At 42.7% G+C, this 14,427-nt stretch overlaps 1 protein-coding gene across 1 annotated transcript in view; it reads left to right on the top strand.

The window, feature by feature from the left end:
• The first annotated feature begins 5,419 nt into the window (after positions 1-5,419).
• LOC137324452 (exportin-5) overlaps positions 5,420-14,427 on the top strand; it is a 61,367-nt gene continuing 52,359 nt past the window's right edge. The window contains exon 1 of the mRNA XM_067988733.1: positions 5,420-5,685. Within this exon, the coding sequence (XP_067844834.1) occupies positions 5,581-5,685 (105 nt within the window). The 5' untranslated portion in view covers positions 5,420-5,580. The remainder of the gene's footprint in view (positions 5,686-14,427) is intronic.

Genomic DNA, 14,427 nt, shown 5'->3' with positions numbered 1-14,427 from the left:
TCATAGCTTTGAGTTTAATTTATAGCCTTTTGTGTAGAACTTCGTCAAATGCCTTTTGGAAGTCAAGGTGCACCACGTCATAGGGGTTACTTGGGTACTTGGGTTATTACTTCCTCAAAGAAGTCAAGGAGCTTGGTCAGGCAGGATCTTCCCCTTCTGAATCCATGCTGACTGCTGTTAACTAGGTTATTATTTTACAGATGATCCTCAAATTTACTTCCGATATTCAAATCAATTATTTTACATGGATTGGAAGCAAAACGAATGGGTCAGTCATTACTTTTTTCTGTTTTGTCCCCATTTTTGAATATGGGCACCACATTAGCCTGTTTAGATAAAACACAATAGAAATGCAAGTTCTCTCTTTCCTTCATGTTTCCATTCCAGTCGCTCAACCTGATTAAAAATAAGTTCGGTGTTACTCAATTGGTTCAGCAGTATTTCAAGGAAGTAGGATAGGACTAACCCAGAGCAGCGGTGGCCACTTGGCAGACTTATGCCATTGTTTATGACCCTATAGAAAGGAGCATAAGCTTGTCAGCAAAAATTTAAAGTGGGTATATGCCATATGCCCATGAATATCCTCCACTTCAGCTGGGGAAGACTGGGATAAACATTCTTAGCTATAAATTTTTAAGGGAAGATAGGGCAGGAAAAAAAGGAATGAGGGTGGCCTTATTAATTAAGGACAAAATTACAAACATAGAAAGGAAAGTTCCTCTTGAGGGTGGCACTCAAGAGTCTGTCTGGGTTGGCAAGGCTGGCATTTATTGCCTATCCCTAATTGCCCTTGAGAAGGTGGGGTGAGCCGCCTTCTTGAACTGCTGCAGTCCGTGTGGTGAAGGTTCTCCCACAGTGCTGTTGGGTAGGAAGTTCCAGGATTTTGACCCAGCGACGATGAAGGAACGATGTTATATTTCCAAGTTGGGATGGTATGTGACTTGGAGGGGAACGTGCAGGTGGTGTTGCTCCCATGTACCTGCTGCCCTTGTCCTTCTAGGTGGTAGAGGTCGCAGGTTTGGCAGGTGCTGTAGAAGAAGCCTTGGCGAGTTGCTGCAGTGCATCCTGTAGATGGTACACACTGGAGCCACGGTGCGACTGTGGTGAAGGGAGTGAATGTTTAGGGTGGGTGGATGGGGTACCAATCAAGCGGGCTGCTTTGTCCTGGATGATGTTGAGCTTCTTGACGGTTGTTGGAGCTGCACTCATCCAGGCAAGTGGAGAGTATTCCATCATACTCCTGACTTGTAAATGAAGTATTATGAAGTATTGAAGAATGATTGATGCTTGTATTCCAGCAATGAGTCAATGTCTTCAGGAGACGAGGGGAAAAAAATAGCAAAAACTGGCTCAGGGCACAGTGAGCATCAAGGTATAAGTTGATGTTTTAAAAAAATATATAACTTTGTTTATAATGGAGGGAAATGAGTGGGGGAAAGAGTTGGGCCCATATAGCCATACATTGACCCTGTCACAGGCCTCTTCCTTTTGTTTTTTTCCAACCCCCCTTTCCCTGGCTCTATACTTGCTTAAAAGCTGTTCATCTCTAAAATCTTCCAGTTCTGATGAAGGGTCAGCAACGTGAAATTTTTTTTTACTTGTTCATGGGATGTGGGTGTCGCTGGGAAGGCCAGCATTTATTGCCCATCCCTAAAACTTTGCTTCTCCCTCCACAGATGCTACCTGCTAAGTGTTTCCAGCATTTTCTGTTTTTATTTCAGATTTCCAGCAAGCATCTGCAGTATTTTGCTTTTTCTTAAATGTGATTACTGCTTTGAACTTGTGCACAGACATGTATTATTCTATATAAGTATAAAGAATGCTATTCCCTATATTAATCAGTAAAATAAATCTTAAAGTCACTGGCACATAACGATAAGATAATTATGTGGTTGGTCGCTACCCTCTGGCAATTGAGTGGGTTAGGTTGATTACATGATAGAGCAAATTGCACATTGTTGTGGAGGGAGTAGATCTCTGGAGAACTCGATCAGTCACTGGTCCCCAAGATGGAGCCTTTTCTATTTATCATCACATTCTGATTTCTATTGCCAAACAATTTTCATTCCAGTCAGCTAATTCCCCATTAATTCCATGTACATTTAAAACACATACCTTTTTTTAAAACCTTAGGAATGGAACTTTTTCCAAGTGCCTTCTGAAAATTCAAGTCATTGGCTGTTTATATTACGTGCTCACAGAATTCCAGTTGGTTTATGATACATGAAATGTTCGTTCTAAATTTCTACTGCTACACCCATTCATGTCTTCCCATGCCCTTTCAGAGTACTAATTTGACCACTGTGATCCTGTTCCTCTGACTTCAGCACTATACTTGCTGTTGAATTGAAATGAAGTATTGTTATACTTAAGATAAGGGGTCGGCCATTTAGAACTGAGATGAAGAAAAGTTTCTTCACTCAGAGAGTTGTGAATCTTTTGGAATTCTCTACTCCAGAGGGCTATGGATGCTCAGTCGTTGAGTATATTCAAGAGAAATGGGGATAGGGTGGGAAAGTGGAGTTGAGGTAGAAGATCAGCCATGATCTTATTGAATGGCGGAGCAGGCTCGAGGGGCCATATGGCCTACTCCTGCTCCTATTTCTTATGTTCTTATAACAATGTCCTGTTTTCTTGGATGACAGTCCTTTTTATACCACTCAAATTCTACATGTTTCGTGGGGCATTCTATATCTCATCTTTGTTCACCTGCTGTACAGCATATTCATGTATTATGTTTTTTTCTTAGATAGCAGTGTCATAATTAAATACTTATCAGTTTGTTTATTTACAAATTAAAAACTTTAGGAAAATGGTGATTACCACAGAACAGTAGCCAAAACAATTTGAGGACAAATTGTAAGTAATTCATATTGTTGTGTCAGTTTTGTTTTTAAGTACATTGATAAACGCTGTTTTTAATCAATTACTAGTAAATTATCTTTGGTATCTTCCAAGATCAGTTGACAAATATCATTTTTTAAATATAAGATGGCAATGAAGTTGGGAGAGAGACTTCAGAAATTTGCTGCACAGAGCCACTTAGGGGCTAGAGCCAGCAACTACATTATGATTGTTGACACAATACTGAATCACAAATGCTGACACAGCAATTTATAATGGTAAAAGTTCACAAAAAAGCGTGATTAAAAATCATATCAACAGGATGTAAAGTTTGTGGATGTTAAGTGTGTGCCCTATGCAAGATTTATAATAATATACAAATATCTTTCCGGCAAAGAAATCCATCCACCTTACCTGCTCTGGCTTTTTTTTGTAAAATGGTGGTTTTTCTTTTTGGTGGCTTATCCATTAAGCATAATGACTACATCTGAAAGTTTGCATTCCTTAACACCTGTCTGATAGGATCTACAAAATAAAGCATGAATCGTCCGACAAACAATCCAGGGTCCATACTTAGTTAGCAGAATTGGCTGCTGGGGTTCCAAATAAGCCAAGATGGCAGTATTCACTCAACCTCTCCCACACACAAAGACAATAGGAGCCTCTGCTATAAATCAGTTAATGGAAACCAGTTTAAATTTATCAATCATATGATTGCCTCCAGCCAGAGATGTATATCAGCTTTACAGAATGGCTCTCAAGCGAAAAGGAAACAAGAAAACTGAAGAGAAACATAGCTCTAGCTTCCTTTTTAAAAATCCCAGGCCATGTCCTTGTTGCAGTTTAAATCAAGGGACATAACAGGAATTTCATAACTTAAAACAGGATGGAGACCCTTATGGCACTTGTGACCAGGACCATTATTGTGAAGGGCTAGAAATGGGGGCAGAATATATGCAGCAATGTTCCTTTTGGCCAAAGCCTTGCCAGTAGTGTGGGGTGACATTTTTTGAGTTTTTGTGGGGTGAGGTGTACTTGATGCAAGATTCTGAATTATCACTCTCTCATTATGAATATTTGTACTGTGTTCATTGACATCTACAAAATCAAGATGATTCAAGAATGTAAGCATGCCAGCAAAGGACATACAACAGCAACAAAAAGTTTGAGGACATCCTACGTTTTTGGAGTGCACCTGGGAATTTGACATGGAAAGAGAGAAGAAAAAGATTACTTTCATTGTGGATAAATGTCCCCTTACCTAAAAGACATCTGGTGATTTAGAATAACAGGATTCATCTGTCTGCTTCAACTAGAACAAGCCACACACAGCTTGTGGATTAAGGTGTGATACAAAATTTCAAGAGTAACTATTAATACCACCATGAGAACACATGCATGGAAAGAGGTGATGGGCACCTTGTACGTCATGCAGATTACTCGCCATGCATGGATTAAGGTGACTGAGCAGAAAATCAGTTATCGTTACGACCACCGCAGCAGCTTCACATGTGTAGCAATTACAGAAAAGCTTCCTCATGCAGTTGAGGATGAAAATAAGCCATCAAAAGAGGATATAAATGAGGATTTAAAAGCTCTAATTGCATGTATTAATTTTGACATGTGCGTAAATGTAGACAAAAACATTGCAACCTGAACTTACAAATGCAAAAATCATATTTATTGTCACGACAGTGTTGAATGTGAGGAGGTAGAACATGGACGAATCGTCATCCACTCAAGTAAGAACTTGGCAATGACACACATTTTTTGGAATGTTTGATTCCACTGCCATTCTTATCAAGTTTGATCACGAGAGACCAGTAAATGGAAGAGTGTTTGGATATTTTGATTTTGTAGCACTCAGTAAATATTTTATGTTTATTATTCCTTTCTGGTGGGCATGGTAAACAGTGATATTACATTTTTGTTATTATAGATTATGTTTTATTTACACTAATAATTGCACAGGTACAGTTCCACGAGTCCACCTATGTCTCTCCCAAGTGGCTATCAAAAGTCTAATATTAAACCAAAATAACAGTGGGAGACTTTGGCAGGTTGGACAATAAATACCAAGCCGTAGGCTTCCTGTGTAACACACTATGTTCCCCCCCTACATCCGGTGGCTCCATTGTGAACGTCCGATTTGGGATGTTGTCTGGGCGAGGAACTCATTCAGCGTCACCCTCACTCGAAGGCACATTCACGTTATTCACACCGTCGGTCCAGGTGACACAACCTGCGATGATTACAATAAACTAAAAACACATTGAAAAATTATTTTCCAATCACAACGTTGTCACTTTTTTAAAAAAAAATCAAGGCCCGATAGCCAAAGGCGGGAAAGCAGCACTTTTGTAACGGCTGATGTCATCTTTTTTTATAAAGAGGCGCCTGCCCCGTTGCATTACGGGAATTGTAGTCCGTTGCCTTTGACTGTCTACCCATAATCCCACATAGCATTCCCCAACCGGAAACTGGCGACGGGCGGTGCGTCAACAACCAACGGTTTTTTTTAACCTGCTCCCCCCTTTGCCATCAATAGTCGCCATCGCGCGCATGCGCAGCCGGCTGCGTTTAAGCGACGGCCTGTCCACGCCACCGGTCCTCCAGACAATAAGGGGTTGCGCCATCGTTCGTTCTCTTTGTTAAAAATTCGTTGGTTGTCGGTCTTTTTTTTTCATTAAATCTGCATTCTTCTAAGTCATAAGGGGAACGCCTAAAGGTGCAATTATGTCGGGCGATCAGATCACGACGTTGTGCGAGCAGTTGATGAAGGCGGTAAACGTGATCATGGACGGAGGCTCGAGTTCGCGCTACCGGCTGGAGGCCCTGAAGGCGAGTTCTCGTTAGAGAGGAGGGAATAGGTCACATTTGTCTTAAAAAAAAACATTAACGAAATATCTCCCATTTCAAATTATTTTTTTGAATAAATTACCAAGCAGCCCGATTTTTACAAATTAGCGATTTTTTTTACCGTATTCCTGCAGGAAGTTAATGCAGCGGTTGCAAGTTTTAATTTGTTCCCGTCGCGCGTGTTTCAGTTATTTGTGTAATTTTAAAAAAAATGAACCATTCCCTCTGCAAAGCATGGTCTTCAAAAATAAGATTAGCGCCATTGCGGCGCACTTTGCCTTTTCATTCATTCTGTGGAGTTGCTCGATCAAGAGGGGTTTGTTTAACATAATCAAAGTCAGTGGATCTGAGGCAAAATACTTCAACGTTTTCCTTTTGTGTTTGCTTTCATTTTGATGCCACGTTGCGGTGGTGCTTTGGTTTCTTTTTTGTGTATTCAGAAATTTTCCTGCAGGCATGATAATATCGCGCGTGGGTCTCATATTCTCTTAACATGTATCTCTTATTTACATGTGCTGGTAGAGTTGTATGGCAGCTGAAATTAATTTTGGAGCCGCAGTTTTACGCTACCAGTGATTTGAGATCGTCCGTACAAGTTAGTATGTAAAAACAATTGATCCATTCAAAAATTAGTCCGCATTTGTAGTGGATGTTCGAGTAATTAGATATGGGTTTTGTCTTGCTTCCACATAGCTGAATTTTTGGGGGGAGGGGAAAAGGAGAGCAAGCAATTGGTTCGCATACGCTGCTTGTTTCACTTCTGGAACTTGAATTCAAATCTGCTCAGGCTATTGGGATGATGGTAGTTTGTTTCTGCTGGCTATTGGTGTCCTTCATAAATGAATCTCGGTACCTTCAGCCCAATTCCTAATGGATTAAGTTTACAGCACCACGTTGTCCACAATTTTGCACCAGTGAGAACCAAAGCAATTGCTGTTGTCGAAATTAGAAAAATATCATATTCTGCTGTGGGACATGCATTTACTTTCATCTGCCCTTGGTGCTAATGGGTGACAAAAATGAAAAAGTGCCTTTTGTTTTAGTTACATAATGGGTCTCTTGTGTGCCCAGACTGTGGAGGAGAGTTGGCTTGCAAATTGACTTTAAGTTCCTTGTCTTATTTCAAATCTTCCACGGCTTCATCTCATCCCACCCCACCCTACATAAACGATTTGGACTTGGGAATCGGAAGTACAATTCCAAAATTTGTGGACGACACCAAGTTGGGAGGTATAGTTAATACTGAGGAGGAATGTGACAAAATACAGGAAGACGTTAATAAATTGGCAGAATGTTGTGAAATTGGCAAATGAATTTCGATCTAGATAAGTGTGAGGTGGTACGTTTTGGTAGGAAGAATAAGGAGGCCACATGCTACTTGGAAAATAAGAGTCTAAATGGGGTAGAGGAGCAGAGGGATCTGGGGTACAGATACACAAATCACTAAAAGTAGGGATGCAGATTAATTAAGGCCATAAAAAAAGCAAACCAAGCACTGGGGTTTATTTCTAAAGGGATTGAATTGAAAAGCAGGGAAGTTATGTTAGACTTGTATAGGTCCTTGGTTAGACCACACTTGGAGTACCATGAACAGTTCTGGTCTCCATATTATAAAAAGGATACAGATGCACTGGAGAAGGTGAAAAAAGATTTACGTGGATGATACCAGAACTGAGAGGTATACCTATCAGGAAAGCTTGAACAGGCTGGGGTACTTTTCTCTAGAAAAGACAAGGCTGAGGGGTGACCTGATAGAGACCGTTAAGATAATGATAGGGTAGACAGAGACGATGTTTCCACTTGCAGGTGAGATAAGAACTAGGGGACATAAATGTAAGATAGTCACTAATAAAGCCAATAGGGAATTCAGGCGAAACTTCTTTACCCGGAGAGTGGTGGCTCGGTCATTGAGTACATTCAAAACAGAGATCGATAGATTTCTAGGTATTAAAGGCATCAATGGATATGGGGATGGTGTAGGAAAATGGCGTTGAGGTAGAAGATCAGCCATGATCTTGTTGAATGGCGGAACAGGCTGGAGGGGCCGGGTGGCCTACTCCTCCTATTTCTTATGTGGTTAGAATGTGGAACTTGCGACCAGAAGGAGTAGTTGGGGCAACAAGATAGATGCATTTAAGGAGAAGCTAGATACATGAGGGAGAAAGGATTGGAAGGATATGCTGATAAAGTTAGATGAAGTAGCGAGGGAGGAGGCTTGAGTGGAGCATAAACACTGCTTGGGCCGAATGGCCTGTTTCTGTGCTGTACATTCTATGTACCACAGCTATTTCTTCAACCACATGCCTTTTTGCGTACAACTTCCACTTGTCTGGTTCAGTATGTCGCGTAGAAGAACGTGGCAGGAACAGCAGCAGGCGTACTTGGGAATGAGATATCAGCCTAGTGAAGCTACCCTACATGCTTACCTGCATTCTAAACACCAAAAGCAGCAGGCTATAGACCGAGCTAAGATGTCCCACAAGCAATGGATTGGAGCAAAGCTCTGCAACCTTACCATATTTCAGTCGAGAATAGCAGTGGACAACCAGGCAACTTACGGGAGGAGACAACTTCATGAACACGCTCATCCTTGGTGGTGGTTTTGGAACTCTGTATGTGAATAAATGAGGCTGAAGTATTTGTAAGTGACTTCAGCCGCAAGTGCCAAGTGGTTGATCCTACTTGACCTGTTCCTGAAGTCCCCACCACCATAGATGTCATATTTGCATCATATTGACGTCATATTAAGCGGCTGAGTGCACTGGACACAACAAAGGCTATGAACCCTGACAATGTTCTGGTTCTAGTGCTGAAGACCTGTGCGCCAGAGCTAGCCACTCCCTAGCCAAGCTATCATGTTGTCATACTTGACCATGTCGAAGATTGCCAGGTTATGTCCTAATCTCACACAAAGAATAAATTAAATGTAATTTGGCTCTAACAGCCTCCTCCCAAATTATCAGTAAAGTGAAAGAAGAAGTCATCAATAGTGCCATCAAGCGACACCTAACCAACAAAACTTGTTCACTGACACTCGTTTCAGGTTCCGCCATAACCACTCAGCTCCTGACTTCATCACAGTCTTGATCTAGACATGGATGCAACGGCTAAATGCCAGAAAAGAATAACTGCTCTTGCCATCAAGGCAGCACTTAACTGTACTGCACCAAGGTCATGCAGGACAGAACGGGTTGCTAGATTGGTGCCCCTGCCACCGGACTCTGTGTCCACCGTTCCATGCTATGGCTGCAGTATATACGACGAAGGATGCACTGCAGCAACTTTTACAGCCCTCTCCTCTGCTTCCTCTACCACTAGGTAGGGTAAGAAAATCAATGTGAGAACAACACCTACAAATTCATCTCCAAATGACCCCATCCTGGCTTGGACATATACCATCATTCCTACATCATCACTGGGTCAGTATCCAGGAATTCATTACTTATTATCATGTGGGAGCACCATCATAAGGCTGCAGGGGTTCAAGGAGAAGGTCCTCCGCCACCTTAGGTCAGCTAGTGATGAGTAATAAATGCGGCCATGTTTACATCATCAACATACCACAAAGAAAGAAAGAAAACATCAGCCACTATGCTCTGCCTGACTCCCTCACCATAAACTGTACCCCTGTCACCAATTCCCCTGGCCACTAACTTGGATTGAACTAGACTGTTTGTAGCCTTGGCATCCTATTCAATATCTGGCTGAGTTTTGGACTCCATGTCCAGTAAATCATAGTGCCTGTAAGATTGGCTGCTTCTGCCCCTATCTCAGCTGATCCACTGAAACACTCATTCATGCCATTATCACTTCCAGGCTTGAGTATTTCAATGCTCTCCTGTCCTGCCTCCCATCCTCCAGCCTCCGTAAATGTCAGCTCATCCAAATCTTTGCCCGTATCCTAACTCATGCCTTCCTACTCACCCATCTCTCCTGTTCTTGCTGGGATTGGCTCCCAGTCCCCCAATGCCTCAAATTTTAAATCCTCATCTTCGTTTTTAAATCTCTTTAAGGTGTCTCATCTTCCTATATGTATAACCTCTCCTTCTCTTATGTTCCCCCTCAGCACCCAAACTTTCTGTTCCTCTGACTCTGGCCTCTTGTGCACTCCACCTGTCACCCCAAAACTGGACAACTTTCAGCTGCTTAGATCCGACGCTCTGGAAATCCTTTCCTCAACCTCCACATCCGTGTCCTACTTTAAGAGCTCCTTAAAACCCACCTCTTTGACCAAGCATTTAGTCAAGACTCTCCTAATATTTGCTTTAGCGTGACATCCCCCTTTTAAAATTAGGCTTCAGTGTAAAGAAACGGTCTAAAGTGCTTCACAAATTGGGATAATGAAACAGGCACCTTAGTCGTAAGGGAGGAATTAGGCAGGTTGACTGAAAGCTTAATTGAAGAGAGTTATTAAAGGTGAAGGTATTTAGGGAGGGAATGCTGGAAAGTAGGGCTGAGGTGGCTGAAGAGTTAGAGGAACTGAGTACTTAGGATGGGGTACAGAACTACAGGAGATTGCAGAGATGCCACGGGGATGATTTATAAAAGTGGATGAGGGATCTGTAGACATGGATGAGGAATTTAAATTTAATACATTGGGAAATGATGACTCAGTGTAAATCTGCAAGAATAGGGTTGATAGTTACAAGCTGCAGATTTTGCACAAGTTGAAGTATATAGAGGATGAAAGGCCACTGAGGAGAGTATTGGGAATAGAAGACTGGAGATGACAGGTACGTACAAGGGTTTCAGTAGCAGTCAGAAGGGAAGAGAGAGATGCTACAATTGGTGGAAGTAAGTGGTTTTGACAGAATGTCTGGTTTAAAGTGGAACTCAGGATCAAACGGGATGTTAAAATTGCAAATGGCTTGACTCACCCCAAGAGAGTGGTCAGGGTCTGGGATAAAGGTACTGTCAAGTGAGCGGAGTTTGGCGGGGCTGGCGGCTATAGCTTTGATCATGCTGATACTGAGCAACCGGAACTTCTGACCAATCATGTATTTAATTTCGAGCAAGCAGTCAAGAAGTGATTGCGAGATAATGTTAGGGTATCGTAAGTGTATATGTGGAAGTTCAACCCATGCCTGCAGATGACATCAAGAGGCATCATGTAGATAAGGAACAGGAGGGGGCCAGGGGTAGACCTTTGAGTGACCTTGGAATTAATGCAGAGGTGGGAAGAGAATCTATTGCTGGCAAAACACTGGCTGTGCTCAGATAGGTAAAAAGGAATAAAGCAAGTCAGTCCCAATGATTTGGTGAAGTGAGAACGGCGAAAGCCCTTCAAATGGAAGTAGTTAGTATGGCTCAGTTTGTAGAACTTTCTTCAAGTCAGAAGGTAGTGCATTCAAGGTTCACTTCATGTAGTCCAAGGTAACACACGTGCCGTTCTGAGGCAGTGTATTGTCAGCAGCTGTTATGTTGAAGATCCTATGACCCTTTTCGAAGAAGCTTTGGGAGTTCTGTCTGTGGCTAATATCCCTCCCTCAAGCACCAGCAAAATCTGATTGTTGTTCAGTCGTCGCACTGCTGTTTGTGGAGGCTTGCTCCGTCCAAAATGGCTGCCGCTTCAGTTAAAGCGACTGCACTTGAAAGTAAATGCAAGATACTGTGGGTGCTGGAAATAGGAAATAAAAACAAAATGCTGGAAACACTCAGCAGATCAGACAACATCTGTTGAGAGAGAAACAGTTAACGTTTCAGGTCGATAACCTTTCATCAGAACTGGAAGTTGTTAGAGATTAACAACTTTTAAATAAGTACAGAGGCAGGGACAAAGGTGGTGGTGGGGGGGTGGTGGCAGGGTAAGAACAGAAAGGAAAGGTCTGTGATAGGATGGAGGGCAAGAGTGACTAATTGACAAAAAGGATGTCAGTGCAAGACAAAAGGAGGTGATAATGACACACAAGTTATAGAAACAAAAGATGGGTCCAGAGGAGGTATAGATGAGGATGGAAGCATGGAAAATCCAGCAAAGCAGAGTGGGTTGCCGTGGCTCTGGAATGTGACGGAAAAATGGCAGGTAGACCCAGGGGTGCAAACCATCCCAATGGCCGAGTACCAATAGGGGATCTGCACCCCATGGACCAGCCCACACCTTCTCCACTCCCAGAGGCTCTGGTGCAGCCTTCTTCCATAACCGGCACCGACTGTCCGAGAGAAAATGGGAGCGGTGGTAAAGATCTACATTTGTTAAACTTAATGTTAAGCCCGGAAGGCTGTAAAATGTCGAGTAGAAAGATGAGGTGCTGTTCCTCGAGCTTGTTTAGAGCTTTGTTGGACCAATTTGGGGACGGCGCCAGCGAGTGGAGACCAATTTGGGGACGGCGCCAGCGAGTGGAGACCAATTTGGGGACGGCGCCAGCGAGTGGAGACCAATTTGGGGACGGCGCCAGCGAGTGGAGACCAATTTGGGGGCGGCGCCAGCGAGTGGAGACCAATTTGGGGACGGCGCAGCCTTCTTCCATAACCGGCACCGACTGTCCGAGAGAAAATGGGAGTGGTGGTAAAAATCTACATTTGTTAAACTTAATGTTAAGCCCGGAAGGCTGTAAAATGTCGAGTAGAAAGATGAGGTGCTGTTCCTCGAGCTTGCGTAGAGCTTTGTTGGGCCAGCCACATGAATGCCATGGCTACACGAGCAGGTCGGAGGCTGGATATTCTCCGCCGACTGTCTCACCTCCTGACTCCCCAAAGCCTCTGCACCACCTACAAGGCACAAGTCAGGGGTGTGATGGAATTCTCACCACTTGCCTGGATGGGTGCAGCTACAACACTCTAAGCTCGACACTATCCAGGACAAAGTAGTCCACTTGATTGGCAGCCCGTATACCACCTTAAACATCCACTCCCTCCACCATCGGCAAGCCATGGCTGCAGTGTGTACTATCTACAGGATACACTGCAGCAACTCACCTAGGCTTCTTCAACAGCACCTCCCAAACCAGCAGTTCCCCCCCCTCCCCACCACTGCCTGGATGGACAAGGGCATTGGGTGCATGGGAACGCGCACCATTCTGATTTGGACATGTATTGTCATTCTTTCATCGTCGCTGGGTCAAAATCCTGGAACTCCCTACCTAATAGCGCTGTGGGAGTACTTTGACCACATGGACTGCAACGGTTCAAGAAGAGGGCTCACAGCACCTTCTCTAGGGCAACAGGAATGGGCAATAAATGCTGGCTTTGCTAGTGATGCCCATATCCCCAAAATGAATTTTTTAAAATACCTAATCTTGATTTTGTTTTGCAGAACACAGTTATCACTGAATGGCTGGTGTTAGATTTCGAATTGAGGAACTCATACGGATTTTTCATATTTACAATTTGGTTTTTAAAAAAAGTATAGTAATCTGTTTATGATGCTGGACTACAACCCAGAGGTTGAGTGTTCAAATCCTGCCATGGCAAAATGTGAAATTGAAGTGGATAATTTGTGGGCTAGCACCAAGGAGAGTGACCGTAAAAGTTGCTGGATTGTCAGACAAACCCAGTTGGCCCACTAACCTTCAGGGAAGAAAACTGCCACCCCTTCCTGGTCTGGCCTGAGCATTGACTTCATATAATTTCTGAAGTGGCCTAGCAAGCTACTCAGTTGTACAGTCGCTACTATCGGGGCCATAAATGTGGCTGTACAGCGTGCCAGTGTCCCCAGAACAATTTTTTTTTAATTGCCAGTTTATGCTGTGGTCTAGTACCTCATGGAATATCGAGCCTTGAACAGGCTGACTCGCGATATTTTGGATCATGAATGAAGAATTTAAGTTCTTCCACATGATTTTTCCTCTTTATAAACGTGCTGTAATTGCTTCAGTGCTGATCTTGGGAGAAAGAAACTGCAAATATTGTAAGCTAATTTTATTTTTCAGTATTAAAAAAACTGGTTCTACGGAGTAGCGGGTCTGATTTCAAAAGTGTTTACTTACAGCAGTAATTCATGACTACTGCCTCCACTCAAAAAAAATTTCTCAAATGAAATAGCTGCAGATATATTGGTTTGGTCCAGAAATTATTGGAAAAATAATGGAGAGTTCATGGCACTCACCGTCATTAATTCGTTAAAAATCCAGCAACTTGCGGTGAAGAAGAGATATGCCATGAGTTCTGATTCTCCACAAATTGCTGGACGATTTGCACTGCTCCACTGTTAGCCTTGACAAAATTGGAAAAATTGCTGTGAGCTTTCCCATTGAATTTCATTGCGTGTCATGAAATTGCTGGATTTATGCCATTAATGTCAACTAATCTCCCCACAGTCATTTAGGACTGGTAATTCATGTCGTAAGGACCCTGTTAATGATGTGATTTATGGTCCTGATATGCCACTCAACCTTGGAGGCCCAGAAAGGGGATAAACCCGCAGGTAGTAATAGGTTTCTTAAAACTTTTTTTAGTTGTCTTGGCAGTATTTTAGTGTCCATCTTGCCATCCACACTCCTGTTAGTGTCAGACAGCAATCATTTTCAGGTTGCAAAGCTGTTTTGACGTTCAGAAATGCAAATGAGAGAGAGTTTCTGAAAGAAAATCTAACATTTTGGGATACAATATGAGTAATTTGAGATACAACATGGTAAGTGTAGCATGCTTGGGAGGAAAAGGTGACTTTGGACCTACGGTTCCCATGTCCGGGTCTGTTGTAGATTAATAGAGATTGATTGCTATGATTAATCAACAACTTCATTATTGTTGTATCATGCGACATGATGGTAGAAGGTGAACTAGATG

The sequence above is a fragment of the Heptranchias perlo genome, chromosome 8 (genome assembly GCF_035084215.1).
Source record: "Heptranchias perlo isolate sHepPer1 chromosome 8, sHepPer1.hap1, whole genome shotgun sequence".
Classification (NCBI taxonomy): Eukaryota; Metazoa; Chordata; class Chondrichthyes; order Hexanchiformes; family Hexanchidae; genus Heptranchias; species Heptranchias perlo.
This window is presented reverse-complemented; position numbering and strand designations above follow the sequence as displayed.